This window comes from Saccopteryx leptura, chromosome 1 (genome assembly GCF_036850995.1).
Source record: "Saccopteryx leptura isolate mSacLep1 chromosome 1, mSacLep1_pri_phased_curated, whole genome shotgun sequence".
Lineage (NCBI taxonomy): Eukaryota > Metazoa > Chordata > Mammalia > Chiroptera > Emballonuridae > Saccopteryx > Saccopteryx leptura.
Genome location: NC_089503.1, coordinates 69,251,073 through 69,266,722, shown reverse-complemented (window position 1 = coordinate 69,266,722; position 15,650 = coordinate 69,251,073). Strand labels below are relative to the sequence as shown.

The following is a 15,650-nucleotide window of genomic DNA, read 5'->3' as shown; positions in this document are numbered from 1 at the left end:
ACATTTTGAAAGCTTGGCAGAAAAAACTTTGGGGATCTAATGAGCCATACAGTAAGGAGATCACAGTTGATTACTAAAGCAAGTATCCCATTGTGATCTATAAAATGTGGCAGCTCAAAGAGCCTTCTGGGATGCTGATCTGATCCTGTGTAGATTAAATATCAGAGAAATGTTTCCAGTGTGTGGCATGACTCAGATGGGGAGAGCACAGAGACAGCCCAGATAACAATGAACAACAGGAGCGGGAAGGGCAGTGATTAGACAGGAATAAAGCCTTGATTTAGACAGACTATTTAGCCTGGAAAAAAGCCCTAGTGCAGGAGCATGTTGTCTGTCTTTATTATGAAACCTTAGTATTGGCCCTGGCCGGTTGGCTCAGTGGTAGAGCGTCGGCCTGGCGTGCAGGAGTCCTAGGTTCGATTCCCGGCCAGGGCACACAGGAGAAGTGCCCATCTGCTTCTCCACCCCTCCCCCTCTCCTTCCTCTCTGTCTCTCTCTTCCCCTCCTGCAGCCAAGGCTCCACTGGAGCAAAGTTTGCCCGGGCACTGAGGATGGCTCTGTGGCCTCTGCCTCAGGTGCTAGAATGGCTCTGGATGCAACAGAGCCATGCCACAGGTGGGCAGAGCATCGCCCCCTGGTGGGCATGCCGGATGGATCCTGGTTGGGCGCATGCGGGAGTCTGTCTAACTACCTCCCTGTTTCCAGCTTCGGAAAAATGCAAAAAAAACCCCAAAAACCTTAGTATTAAAAACAGGCCATTTCAGTACCTGCAGGCATATTGAACTCATTTAACAGTTCTGCTCCTTCCTCATTCATTATTTATTCATTCATTCAGAAAATGTTTATTGAGCACTTATTGTGAATGCTGCTGAATACCAGACACTATGTTAGGAGCAAGGAATTCCAAGGAACTTGAGCTGTGGCTTCTGCCCTCAGCTCAGTCTAACGGGGATGATGGGTGGCTGCGAATAACTGCACTTAGGTGTGACGGGTAGCAGGGTGGTCAGAAGGGATAGGAGACTGGCACTGCATTAGATGCTTAAGGCGGGAACAGTTGGAGGTGGCATGTCAGGTTTTTATCATGGTAGCAAAGTCATCAAAATTGTAAAGGTGGGAGTCCTGGGAGCAGAGGAAAATCTAGTGGTTCTGTGGATGGGGGATGGTATGTGGTATTTATCGAGTGGCAGTGTAGAGCATGGATCAGAAGAAGCCAAGGGTTCCTGCTCTGTGTCCAAGGCCAGACTGTCTTCTCTAAGTAATGCTAATGGGGGCTGTTGAAAGCCAAGCTCTGAGCAATAATTACACTACAGTGCTCTACTAACCTGCCACAAATGTGCACACACACTGAGATCATGTTTACAACAGCAAAAATATCTACCTATATGGGTAGATGTTGAATAAATTGCAGTCTAAACTATGGTATATGATTAAAGGTTTTAAGAAACATGGTATTTATATATTCAGTTGACAGTAAGGAAATATTTGAGTTAGAATCTCATGTGTGTGAGTATATGGGTGTGTGTGTGTGTGTGTGTGTGTGTGTGTGTGTGTGTGTGTGTGTATTCAGTGGTGTGAGAAATACCTGTGGAAGTCTAGCACACAACCATTATGTACCTCTCACTTCAGTGACAGGGAAGGGCAACAGTGAGAGAAAAGAAAAGGAGGTGAAAGGGAGAAGAGACGAGGTCCTCTCAATTTTTATTCTTTATTTTTCTATAGAAAAACCTTTACAACATCCATGGACTCTTGTTTTGTAACTTCGATAAGATGAAATAAGCAGTGAGGCCAGCCTCTGCCATGTGGCCAGCAATGTGGACTCTTCTAGGACGGCAAGAAAATATGCCTTGCTCAATGATTTAAATCAATACAACATCATATTGATAGCTATAAATGGTTTCTCTCTCTGTTAAAATGGGATGAAGTAAATATCTTAAATTATGTGGTCAATAGATTTTTGTTTAAATGAGTGTTCTGCTTTTTCAGTCATTTAGGATTTAATTATTCAAAGCTAAGTTTGAGACAGGAAGCTTCACCAATCTAGATAACAGCAGACTTTACTTAGGCACTAAAAATTTCCTGTCAGCCATTATGGTTTTATCTTTAGAGTACTTTACTATGAAAATATTTAACACTCATATATCATTGTTGGCTATTGTTGAAAACCAAGGTTAAATCTTTTCTTTTATGAAATACCATCCCACAATAACCAATAGATAGAGATTTAGTAAATTGAGTTTCAATTTAATTTTGTGGAGCTTTATATTTATAATGAATTTCAAACACGCTATAAGTAGATCATCTTTAATTATATTCATCTAGTCATTCTTGTATTTATGAAAAGTTATGAATAAATTGAATTGAAAATCAAATTAGTTTTTAAAATGTACTGAGAACCTCTGTTAAAATTCTTCAGATGAGTTTCTTTGTAATTAAAAATACCATTTATAACTTGAAATAACACTTTCACATTTATCTTGTGGGTAAATTGAGCTCTTCAGCTGCTGCATATTCCCAAAGCAAGACACTACTGTGCCAAAGCGATGATAGAACAAGTTGTGATCAAGAATATCTAAACTTCAAAAGCTATTTCTTTTTTATATGCTGATTGTGTTAATAAGTATCTTAACCTTTGTTCTTTGTTTTTATTGGATTGACATCTGGCAAAAATATTTTTGCTGATGAAGAATAATATGAGAAAATACCTATATTTTAAAAAATTTTAGGGATATATATATATATTATTTTTAATGTGGTCCAAGAATCCCAGGTGGTTTCTAAGACCCTTTTTTCCCCACAAATTTATATTGATTTTAGAGAAGGGAGAGAGAGAGATAAAGAAATATTGATTTGTTGTTCTACTTATTTATGCACTTATTGGTTGGTTCTTGTATGTGTCCTGACCAAGAATTGAACCCACAACCTTGAGGTATTGGGATGATGCTCTAACCAAGTGAACTACCTGGCCAGGGCTCACATAGTGTTTCAAGTTCGAATGTTTGTAAAATATATTTAATATGAACATGTTCTCTACCCCATTTCTAACCCCAGTCTTCTGGGAAGTTGATTTATATATATTGTGTCTCATAAAATTAATGAGGTATGGCATGTGGACTACTTATATTAAAGTTACAGGGCAAATTGAGGTATGTTTCTAAGTGATCAACTTCTAGCAGCCCCCCAGCAGAAAAAAACTTAGTGAAATTAAATGGTGTTTTTTACATGACCAAACACATGATTCTCTGGTCCAGCCAGCTGAGGGTAACTAGAGACTCATCTAAACCTCCGAAACATTACTAATTCCATGGGCTTTTTTTTTTTTTTTTTGCCTTCTCTTTTCTAAATTAAGCTTTTTACTTTGAGATAATTATAGATTCATATGCAATTGTAAGAAATAAACAGGGAAATCCCATGTACCTTTCACTCAGTTTCCTTAATAATAGCAATTTAGTAAAACTATAGCACATTATAACAACCAGAATATTGATATCGACATAATCCATCAAACTTATTTTGATTTTTCCAGTTTTATTTGTACTTGTGTATGTGTTTGTATCTAGTTAGTTTTATGCCATTTGATTGCAAGTGCAGTTACCTGTATTCACTATGACAATCAAGACAGAACGTTTTTATCACCACAAGAATACCTTGTGTTGCCCATTATAACCATATCCTCCTCCTCTCCCATGGACGTTTCTCAGATTGGGGTGGCAGTAGATTTTCTAGCTATGTTTTGGGAAGCAACTGGTTTGTTCTTTTCCTCTTGTGAATGTCTGCAGGTCAATAATACAGAGTAAGTGAACCCTGAGTGTTCCACCATTCTGGAGGTCACACCTTTCTGTTGCTTGATAAAGGAACCAACAACAGGAGCAAAGGGCTGCTGGGTTGGACAGCATTTCTAACTCTCTGGAGGCACGGAGCCAAACTTGTTACCTTTGTTTCCATTCCCAGATTACGCTCGATTTGAGGCCAAAATCCATGACCTACGAGAGCAGATGATGAACCACAGCATGAGCTCCGGGTCCGGATCCCTGCGAACCAATCAGAAACGCTCACTCTATGTCAGGTAGGCAATGGAGCATTTCTTACCGTGACCTGCACTTTGCGAGCAATCCAGCTTGGGGAGAGAAAGGCGACACCTTGTAGCAAGGGATCGCGTGTTCTTACGAACCCATGCTCACCAATATACCACTGGAAGACCTTGAGTTTAGTCATTTTTTAAAATTTTTTCAAATGCTATTATGTTAAATTAGTAAAAAGTCCCCTTCTTTTTAACAAGTTATTCTTTGACCATGATATGGCCCAAGGTAAATTTCTTAGCACAGGTTGCAATAAAAATAATGAGAAAAAACTTTTTTAAAATTTTGATAAATCTGAAATTGAACATGTGGACCAAAGCTCTGGACGTTTGCTCACCATCAGTATGGGAAGTGAAGTATTCCTGTGTCACCTTCAGACCTGCTTGATATGCACTACATTAACTTTGGTGTATTGACTTGACATCAGAAGCATTCTTTTATGTGTTTTCCCCCAACAGATTTTGGTGAAAAGACTTTCTTCTGTGGCATCTTATTGCCAATCATTTGTCAGACCACAAAAGTTATTTGTTCCTTGCCTGACACAACTCATTAATTTACCAGAAAGAAAGATTGATTGGACTTGAAATGCTTTCCAGTCTTAGCACAGGGCTCCAATATTCCTTTCCAAATATACTTCATCAGTGCTGACTGTACTTTTAGAAATAATGTAAGTATTAATGGCCAGAGGGGTAAAGTGGTGCCCAATTAATGGTCCAGATGAATCCAGGTACCAATGGAGGAACCATATCCCTCCTCACTGTACTCTCGCCACCCCAATCTGCGCCAGAATCTGGTCCAACTCCCACCTCAGGTCATAGTCCTCTCACCTGAAATTTTACTCTTTTCCTGGCATGAGATGTGTGTTATAGACACTAAATTATGTACTTGAGTTGCCTTGTCCTGTTGATTCCACTTTGGCTGTAAAGGTATCTCCTGTGTAAGTTAAGTAGGCACAGCAGGGCCTTGAGGGGGACAATATTCGGAAGGAAGCAGGTTGTCAAGGGCCTTGACTTGCTGGCCAGTCTGACAAGCAGAGAGTCCCTTCTGATTCCAGGCAATTCCAGGACCTCAGAAGCCCTGAGATTTTATATTTTTAAAAAGTCAAAATATTAATGTCCCTCATTTGTCCAACTGCATTTTGGAAAATCCTTTTAATATACTTTTGTGTAATCTGTGGAAGAAACTATTAAGAACCATCCTAGAACATGTCTTTTAGTGACGTCACAGATACGATGAAAAGTGGCTATTTTTGTTTTCCTAACTTGTATTTTACTGCTGGTCTCTGTGATACAAAATATTTTTTAATCTTGAAATGTGTTAGTCTTTTTTTCTCATTGATTTGTGGGTAGGAGGAGAATAAAGAGAGAGAGAAAGAGAAGCATCCACTTGTTGTTCCACTTAGTTCTTCCATTAGGTTTGTGCTCATTGATTGTTTTTTGAAGGTACACTGACAGGGAGTTGAACTGGCAACTTCAGTGTAATGGGGTAATGCTTTATTCATTGAGCCACCTGACCAGGGCCTGAAATGTTTTAGTCTTTGGTAGCAAGTTGGAAAAGCCAATTAAGTTAATAGGATAGAGATGAATCAGTTAATGAAAATGACACAATTATATACAATCAAACTAGAAGAAAAAATTACCATAGTGTTGGTGTCCTGGGAAAAAATAGAATGCACAAAATGTTAATGTACTAGAAGTTTGATGGAAATATATTGAGGATAGTTTAGACCTTTTAATTAAGTTGTAGATTAGGAAAATTAAATGAAGTGAGACAGTATTATGTAAAACTAATGCACTTATTTGAAGGAGTAGTGTTGATCAGATATAAGTTATTCACTAATATGGTAATTAAAACTATGACACAAAAACTCTCTGAAGACTTTGGGTAACAAAGAATGTTTCCTCGTGAATGGTTCTACCAGTTGTAGGTTGTATTGAAAGGAGACACTGCTTTTAAATGAGCCTCAAAACTATCTAACACTTCATGGGAAATTCACCAGATGATTTCTCTACATTATACAAAAATGATATTTTGTTTCCAGTGTTTGATTATTACTACTTATTTTGAAGTAGAGAGCTGAGTGCACTGTTAGAATCCTAGAGACAGAGAATTGGAAGAGACACAGGCCATGCATAGACTGAAAATCAGAGAGAAGGAACTTAGAGCATCCCCTGGCCTTGTTCTTACGTGACGTGAAAACGACAGTTCCCAGCCCCCAACCCTGCTCCCACCCCCCTCAAAAGGGGGCAATAAAATGAACTAGCAAGGCCTATGGGGAATCCTTACTAAAAATGATTCAATAACTTTGTATCTTTGTTGTTTATTTATTTTTTTATACCAATTTGGCTCTAGGATTTTCACGGAGATGCCTGCTTCTTCTAATGTGCTTGAATAGGACTAGTGCCAGTTGGTAGTGCTTATTTTATAAAACCAACCAGTTGCTCTCAAAACAAACAAGTAGCAGGGTTTCTCTGATTTTATACCTATCATGATGAGCATGTTGCTTTGATCTGAGAATGACATCCTGGAGTCCATTCTCTTCATTCTGTGTAGCTTTATGTAATTCTAGAGCTGGACAGAACCTTAGCTCTTACCAGGTCTAATGTTCAATCTACAGAAGAGGAAACTGAGGCCGCAGGAAGGAAGAGATTTGTCCAGTACCCCCCAGCTCTTTGGTGGCAGAGTCAGATTTACTCCCTTCTCCCCACACCACTACGCCTCCCAAGGGCCCAGCCTCTGTGGAGTCAGCCGCTGAATGGACTTTAGCTGGGAGTCCCAGGCAGCTTCTGTCAGCGCTGCACCTGACTTTGGATTAAGGAAGAGGTTAGCTGAGAAGACAAATTCATACATAAACCTCTCTGGGGTTTATGCAGAGGATTAACTGTGTTACAGGATATATGGGATTCTTTTAGTATTATTCATATTTTTCTGTGAAGCAAAACCTAATCCAGAAGGCAAGCAGTCTCTTTGTTCTGTGATAACAATTTAGCTGATGCAGTAGAATATTTATCTTAACCATAAACCATCCTCTCCCTTGTGGTCTCTCTCTCTCTCTCTCTCTCTCTCTCTCTCTCTCACACACACACACACACACACACACACACACACACACTTCCTGCTGGGCCTGGGAAGATACATCTTCTCAGAATCATGCAGAAATTGGCCTCATTCTATTAGAAATAATCCTCCCAGGTGACAGCAACTTGTTTGCCTGAAAGTGTTGAGGGAGGGGAAGGGAACGGCCACGACTGAGCCAGGCAGCGCTTGAACTTCAGCCAACCCTCTCTGTTTTCCAACCTGGTTGTAATTATTTTCCTTCCCTTAATCTTCTGTGTAAGGTGCTTGAAGCACTTGCGTAGCTGTACGCATGGATTGCTCGTTGCTAATGATAATACTGTGCATGTTCTATGCGAATGATTTGGATATATTCGATTTAATGGGCTACTTGTATTGTGTATTTCCTGTATTGTGAAACATATCTAGTTGTAGAACCTTCAAAGTAAATAAAATGTTAAAAATTCAAATAAAATATTTTTCAAAATGCTCCACAAGTACAATATCAATTCTTCAGACATGGATGCACTTGGGCTCCTGAGCTGCAGGAATACAGGCTTTGTTGTGTGTGCTCGGAGGCTCTCTCACGGGCAGGGGGAGGGGTCCCTGCCTCTGTCATATGCACCCCCCCTCTCTTACCTACCAGCAGGGAAAAGCATTCCTGTAAGAACAAGGCTTTTCCTGCCACTGCTAGGAATGGACCTTTGTAACCAAATGCTACTACGAAAGGTCAGGGATTTAAGGGGATTAAAATCACACAAAAGTGCAAATAGCTAAAGAAAAATTCTTTCTCCTATGAAAGAGAGCAAAAGCAGCCATGGCAGGGGGAGAGTGGGGTGGGGAAGGAAGAGAAGCAGGTAAGTCGCCCAGTGGGGAGTGAAAGGTCACAGGAAGGACCGTAGAAGAGAAACGGGGCCCGTGTCCCTTTGTTAATAAAAGGAATCGATTTTGAGAATTCAAGCAAATAACCTTTTTTGTTGCGAATTTGGGTTTAAAAGGCAGTTGCTATAATTTATTTATGCAGTCATCAAGCATTTTTTTAGTGTATATTCTGCCCCAGGACCTATAGTGGGCACTGAGGACCCAGCAGTAGAAGTCATGTTTCCTGTCCACACAAAAATTCCCATCGAGTGAGTGTGACAGATGGGGAGAAGGTAATCACAGTCTGTGTGGTGTGAAAAGTCAGCTCTAATAAGGCCTGGAACATTTATTGCTTCCTAATTAATTTAAGGATATGTAAATCGATTCTTCGAGATCTTAGATGCATTCACCCAGAGGCATATCAGGTCTTTCTACTCAAAGTAAGAAGTACATTCTTCATCATGACCCAGTAAATACATCTACCGTACACACCATAATGCTGAGAGGAAATTTTTATTAAACTATATTAATGCTTTTTATATAAAGTGAAATTTGTTATTTTCCATTCTGTTTGTCTTCTTTAAAAAAAAAATGAAGGCCACATCTCATTAGCTAGATTTAATAACTCAGTGGTGGCTCACCATCTACAGCTCGTAGAAGAGTGAACCAGGAGGAGCACTCCAGGCAGATGGCCCAGCCACAGACAGGCTCCTGTTCACTGCAGCACAGTTAGCATCTCTGGGATCCCCAGATCCTCGGCGTTCTGGCTGATGTGGAAGCTGGTTATCCCTGGTACAGATGAGTTAGTGGAAGTGAAGGGAAACATGTGTTGGGCATATTCTGTGGGTCAGCCATTATGATAGTGTTCTACGTATATTTTCTCATATGAATCTTTCAACAACTAGAAGAGTCAGGTACCATTTCTTCCATCTCATAGACAGAGAAACTGAGACTCAGAAACATTAAACGATTGCCTTAAGACCACAGGGCTGGACTGGATGTGAGCAGAGACCCTCAGGTCCTGTGTGTGAGGCAGTGCAGAACAGTGTTAAGAGCACAGTTCCTGGCTTCTATCACTTACCCACTCAGTGATCTTGGACAAGTCAGTCTCTCTGCCTTAACTTCTTTTTCTATGAACTGAGAATAACAAGAAGATGCCATAGAGTGGATATGAGAATTAAAGTAGCAAATTCAAATGCCTGGCACGTGGGAAGCAATTGATGCATGTTGGCAGTATTTATCATTTATTCTAAAGGCAACTTTTCTCCCATGGAACAGAAAGACCACAGAATAGATTCTGAACAAGGTACTGTTTTCTCACCAGAAGGATGAGACACCCTTGACGTTTTGATTTTCTTCAGCGAGGGGGGGAGGACAGCCTTCCTGGCAACCTTTTACATTTCTGCTCCTCTAGACCCTAGGAAGGCCGAATGGAAGGGCCGAGTTCTACGGCTCCAGAATGCCTCGGGCATTGCTCGTGTCCCACAAGTCTAACCAGGGGAAGACTTTGAAAAGATGCTTCCAGCTCCTCCCCCTTCTCTCTCTCTCCTCTCTCTCCCTCTCTCTGTCCTCTCTAAAAAATGAATAAATAAATAAATAAAAAAAATTAAAAAAAAAAAAAAAAAGAAAAGAATTCAGCTTGAGACACAGATAAGCATCACTGTGCTTATATCCAGCCCTCCCAGGTCTTCCTAGATGTCATCAATGTCCCTATCCTGTGATTTCATCCACTTCCTCTCTATATTCTTCTCCTCCAAGACCCCTGCCCTGGTTTCGGAGGACTTTTTTTTTTATAGTTGTTTTAAGTCTTCTTTAAATTGTTAACTCAAAGGTGCTGCTTTCTTAGTCAGTTTTTGTTTTCAAAGGTTATATGACAGATGCACCTAAGTCTGCCTCCTACTGCATTGTTTAACATAGGCTTTCAGACAGCAATTCATTAGTACATTGATGCTTTCCTAGCAAACATGGGTTGTGTACTTACCTACAAAGTACCAGCCTGAAGTCGATGGTAAGGATTCACAGGTGAATAAACAGACCTCCTTCCCTCAGGATTCTCGTGGTCCCCGTCTGTAGCAGTTCACTTAGTGCGCAGGTTATCTTTGTAACTATCATTTCCTGATGACTCATGGGTTATATACCTTGCAGTTATTTTCCCATTTTAATCTTTATATCATACCTGTAAGGCTTCCTACAGTGAAATTTGCACTGAGACCACTGGTATTTAAAGCTGATCCTATAAAAATAGTCATCACTGAGGTCCTTATTAATGTTTTATGGTAAAGCTCCCTAAAATGGAAATATCATTCAAAACAGGACCTGCAAACTCCAGTAAAATCTTAATTTTATTTTATCCTTAATGTCTCATGTCATAGTGTTTGACATAAAGATGTCTCCTTAGTAAATATTTGTTGAATGAATCAATGCCTAGATGCTCTTTCCTATGTACATGTGAAAAACAAAATAGAATATAAGCCAAAAGCTTTGAGCAATCGATCCTACGGAGGTTCAGGACCAGCTGGGCTGCCACCAAGTGCGTGGAGTCTGGCCATGTCCTGAGGACACAGGCACTACCTACTGGCACTGGGATTTCCAGGACACATCTGGCACTGCATGGCCTTTCCAGCTGCTCCATTTGCATGCCGAGCTCTGTGTCTCTTTAAATTGGGACCTAATGCAATAATAGTTTTACAAAAGCACACACAGTCTGCCCTCCTAGTCCTAGTAAGAGGACTTTGGGTCAGGGTAAGGCCCAGGATGAAGCCTGTCCTGGGTTTCATTCTCAACACCCTTAGTCTTTTTATTCTAAGGACCTGAGACTGGAAGTTATGTTGAAAGAGGTCTTGAAAACAAATCCAACCCAGGATTCTTCATCCTGATGGGTTTTTATTCTAGAGGAAGGATATTCTCACGTAATTTATTTTGGTGGGAGAGGAAAGACACATTATAAGAAAGACTCTGGTCTTTTTTTCCCCCTCTTTAAACAGTATCATATCTGCCCAAGTCCCCTTCCTGTCCCCACTGCTTTGCTGGTCAGTAACCCGGGGATGGTGAGAATGTATTTTAGAACGCAGCCTGTCTAGGGCTTCCCTGCAGAGCAAAGCCGCTTCAACCCACTTGTCTATGGAATTCTCAAGGAAGTTTAAGGGCAAGCCATGAAATCTGTGGACTTTCTCATAGGTCATATTTTTATCTTCTTCCTTTTCAACCTTGGACTGCCATGCTCTCAGCAGCTGTCCCCGGAGGCCATGTCACAGTCACCTGTGTACACCCCAGTCCAGAGCTCAGCACAGGGTTAGCTGACAATGGCATGTTTAGTCCCTCTCACTCATTCATTCATTCAATCATTCATTCATTTACATATTCTTATTTAGAAAAATCATCATTTATTTATTCAGAAATACCATGTATTGCTGCAGAAAAGAAAACAAAAACCACTTGGATTCAAATTTCTTATCTCTCTTAAAATCTTCCTGAGAGACATGAGCAAGTATCTGAAATGGTTTAACAGGAAGAGGCAGAAAGTCTAGACCTGAGAAACGAGAGCTGTGGAGAGGGCGTGGTGCTGTCTAGGTACCCTGCAGGGGCCACACCCAGCCCCAGAGCATATATGCCAGTGCTTCCCTCCTGACTTTGGTTAAACCACAGAAGTGCTGTGTGTGACATAGTGATTGTTATCCCCACTCTACAGAAGAGGAATCTTGTAGAAGGCCAAAGATGTTTAAAAACTACCCACACAGGTGCTCTGTGGCCAAGCCATATTCTTTACTTAGCTATGTCTCTCACTGAAGTGCCTGCTCTTTGTACTATATACAATATGGTGAAGACAGAGCTGGTCCTGTAGGGGCACAGGTTAAATTCATATCAATAGACCTGTTTGATTTATACTTTATAGAGACATCCTTCACAGAGATCTGGCTTCTGCTCTGGACTTCAAATCTTATTGATGGCTAAGCCTTGAGTTTCTCATTTATAAAATGAATATAAGACCTATTTTATAGGCTTATTGTTAGGATCAGGTTAAACTAAGTCTCTGAAAGAGCCAATCAGATGGGACTTATTAGGTAAGGGGGAGGTCCCTGTGCCCCTACGAGTGTTCAGAGCCTGCCTCCCACACTGGTGCTCCCTTAAAGCAGAATAGAGAATGGTTCTTCGTTTATACTTTGAGACTCATTAGCATTATGTTCACTCTTTCCAGCATTTGCATTTTTAATTGCATCTTAATTGTAGAATACAGGCTCTTATCTTCAGTCTGCTAATTCTAAGCCAGAAATAGAAAGGAGGAAGAGTCTTTGGGGATCTGGGGGAGTTTTCTTTATTCCCTGCAATTATAGCTTGGACCTGATTTTAAAAAGGTTTATAATTTTTAGATTTCTATAGGAACAAGAACAAAAGTACCATGGGTGACCCTTTCATTGACCATGGCTTTTTTCTTCTAACCTCTATCCCAAGAGCTACAATCTCAATATCATTTTTTAAATCAGTGATCCCCAACCCCCGGGCCGCAGACCGGTATCAGTCCATGGGCCATTTGGTACTGGTCTGCAGAGAAAGAATAAATAACTTACATTATTTCCATTTTATTTATATTTTAAGTCTGAACGATGTTTTATTTTTAAAAAGTGACCAGATTCCCTCTGTTACATCCGTCTTACGACTCACTCTTGACGCTTGTCTCGGTCACGTGATACATTTATCTGTCCCACCCTAAAGGCCGGTCCATGAAAATATTTTCTGACATTAAACCAGTCCGTGGCCCAAAAAAGGTTGGGGACCACTGCTCTAGAGATAAAAAGTTTTATAAACCATCTTTTCTGTACTTGAGAAACTCGAGGGTCATTCCACCAACCTAGATTTTGCTCCCTACTTTCCACCCCACAGTAGTTATATTTCCAGAACTCTCACATATCCAGAGAAGGTAATTAGCCTCGTAGCCCAAAATTACTACTTCCTAGAACAATCCAAACAGCTCTAGCTAGAAAAGAGAGCAGAACAGTAAAAGATGGGACACTCACAAGAGAGAATAGATAAAAGGTGAGGGCATGCAAAAATTGAGGAAGCCTTCACCCTAAATCACGAGATTAGGAGCAAGGAAATAGACTCAAGATATTTCTTTATTAATCTCAGTACAGAAATTCTTTTTTTTTTTTAATTTTATTAGTATGAAATATTTTAAGATAATTATTTGTGACCAACGGGCATGATAATCAAGTATGAAAGGGCTTTAACATAATCATACAATCATTTAGTAAAACTGCTGTTTATCAGACCTCAGGAAAAGCAGGAAGGCACTTCCTTTTTGGTATAGAGATCCTATATTTGAGAAACTGTTTAATTGGCCATTTTTTGAATGGGAGTTTATTCTGCCTCCCTTTTGTCAGATTCCTCTGACTCAAACTCGACTAAAGGAACGTGTCTATTGGCCTGAGAGCCTTCTTTGTAGAACACTCTCTTGATCGTGCCATCCTTTGGAGCCTTTATGGTGTGTTTTGATGTTTTGTCGTCGATCGGTGGTTCCCAACGTTTCACGTATCACCGTATCAGAGGAAATAACACTTTGTGGTGCGCTTGGGGCTGACACACCTGTAACCTATTCCAGGTCACTAACTAGGAAGCAGAATCTCTCCTGGAAAGCTTTGAAAAACAACTGCTCTTTGGGCCCCACTCTTCCAGAAATTCTTTAAATACTTGTTGAATGAACTTTCTGAGTGGCAGTGACGATGATGATTAAACAGAACAAGGTATTAGGAGAGCATTCCAGCAGTGGCTCAAAGATGATGGTTGAGCACATGCTTCTCTGTGTTCCTCTGCATCACATACCTGCTCTCTTCTAACCTGCTCATGCATGCTGACTCACCTGTTTCTTCCACTGGGTGGGGAGTACCTCTGGCATGGAGATTGGCCAGGTGATAGTCTATATCTGCACAGTCAGGAGTATGGTAACTGCTCGATCAATCAAGTGTATGAATTATGGATGTCACTAGACTGAAGAGCATTTAACCTTAATTTAAATTTTACTTGGTCAAATGAGTATGCTGTCCTGTTTAGTAGAGATAATCATATCAGGCTACATTTTTTTTTAAAATTCATTTAGCCAAACAAATGCCATACTTAATAGAGTTAAACTTCAAATCCATTTTCCTTTTTATTATAAATCCGTAAGAACTATAAAATTAGATTTACAAGTGCTTTTTAAAGTACTTAATAGTCACCATCCTAATAAACGGCAAATCCTCGGCAATTTGCTAAGCACCTTTTGTGGATTATTCCATTCAATTCTTAGAAAAACCCTGTGAGATAAGTGCTATTTTTATCCCCATTGTAAAGAAGAGGAAATGGAGGCCAGGTTTGAAGTTTACCCAGAAGAGGCTAAACTGGGACTAGAACCAAAACATGCTGTCTGTGTCCCTTCCCTCGGTGCCATGTGGCTTTATTGAAGGACTTTCATTTATTTAATTTTATTGTGATTGATTTCATATGATATGTCTGTAAGTGGATTTTTTTTTCAATATCCTCAGCTAAGTAATCTGAGACTCAGAGTACATAGCTATCTACTCTTTCCTCCCAGTATAGAGTAGTACTAAGCCCTTGCCTCAGTCTGCTCTCTTTAAACATGTGTAAACACCCAACTCACATGTATCTTTTTCTAGTGTTTTCCTTGTGTTTCATGTACCATCACAATACATATTTCAGGATTTTTATAAAGATGCCCAGAGCACGTGGATTTGTGATTAAATAAAGCAAGTCCCCACTGAACTGTGGCCATTATAACAGTATGAACAAATTCTCAGCTCCTCTCCTGCCAGACACAGTCCTCAGCCTGAGTAGACCTATACAAAAAGAAGTCCCACATCAAAGAACACAGCTGAGATGCCCGTCGCACAAAGTGCCCTGCACAGGGAGGGGATGACATGTGGCCTGACACCCGCAACCAGCAACACAATTTGCAGGGCTCAATGCAAAGTGAAAATGTGGAGCTCCCTGTTCAAATATTTGAACATCGAGACGGGGAGCAAAGCATAATACTAAGTGGGGACTCCGTGCACCTGTGCAGGCCCACACCCACTCCTGCTAACACCTGGTTGAGAACATTTTGCTTAAAACTGAGAGCATATGTGTTTTTCTTAGGATGCAGTGCAATCATAAGTGTGAGAAACACCAAGTGAGTACTGGGAACATTTTCAAGGATCCAAGCTTTTTGTCTGTTTTTAGGATTTGTAGAAACTATCTTTCAGTCCCGCTGCCACCTAAGAAACTTTGAAATCCCACTTGCTCGGAGCTTTCAATGGCCCGCTCTGCTTCCTCTCCCTCTAACATCTTTCAGAAGCTGAGTGCTGCCATTACTTCACATTGTTAGCACCTGCAATGCACTTTCACCTTCCGTTTCTGCTTCTTTTCCTCTTCGGGCATAAATTTTAAAGAAATGTTTCAAAATGCCTCAGAGGACTGGCAATCACAGGGAACTAATTGACTGTTGGTGTTCTTTCCATGTGTGTGAGGTTTTTTTTGGGGGGGGGGAGCTGTTTGGTTGGTTGGTTATTCTTAAGCTTTAGATTTTTATTTATTTAGGAATATAGTCCATGTGCCTTTTTTTTTTTAAGTGAAGTGGGGGGGCTGACAGGAGGGACAGAAATGAGAAGCATCAACTTGTTGTGGCACCTT

The 15,650-nt window shown here is 40.5% G+C and overlaps 1 protein-coding gene across 23 annotated transcripts in view; it reads left to right on the top strand.

The window, feature by feature from the left end:
• The window catches only part of DLG2 (discs large MAGUK scaffold protein 2), a 2,140,731-nt gene that overhangs the window by 1,983,855 nt on the left and 141,226 nt on the right, over window positions 1–15,650 (top strand). For all 23 annotated transcript variants that reach the window (XM_066369745.1, XM_066369736.1, XM_066369732.1 and 20 more), the window contains one exon: window positions 3,949–4,063. In XM_066369745.1, coding sequence (XP_066225842.1) covers window positions 3,949–4,063 — 115 coding nt within the window. The remainder of the gene's footprint in view (window positions 1–3,948; window positions 4,064–15,650) is intronic.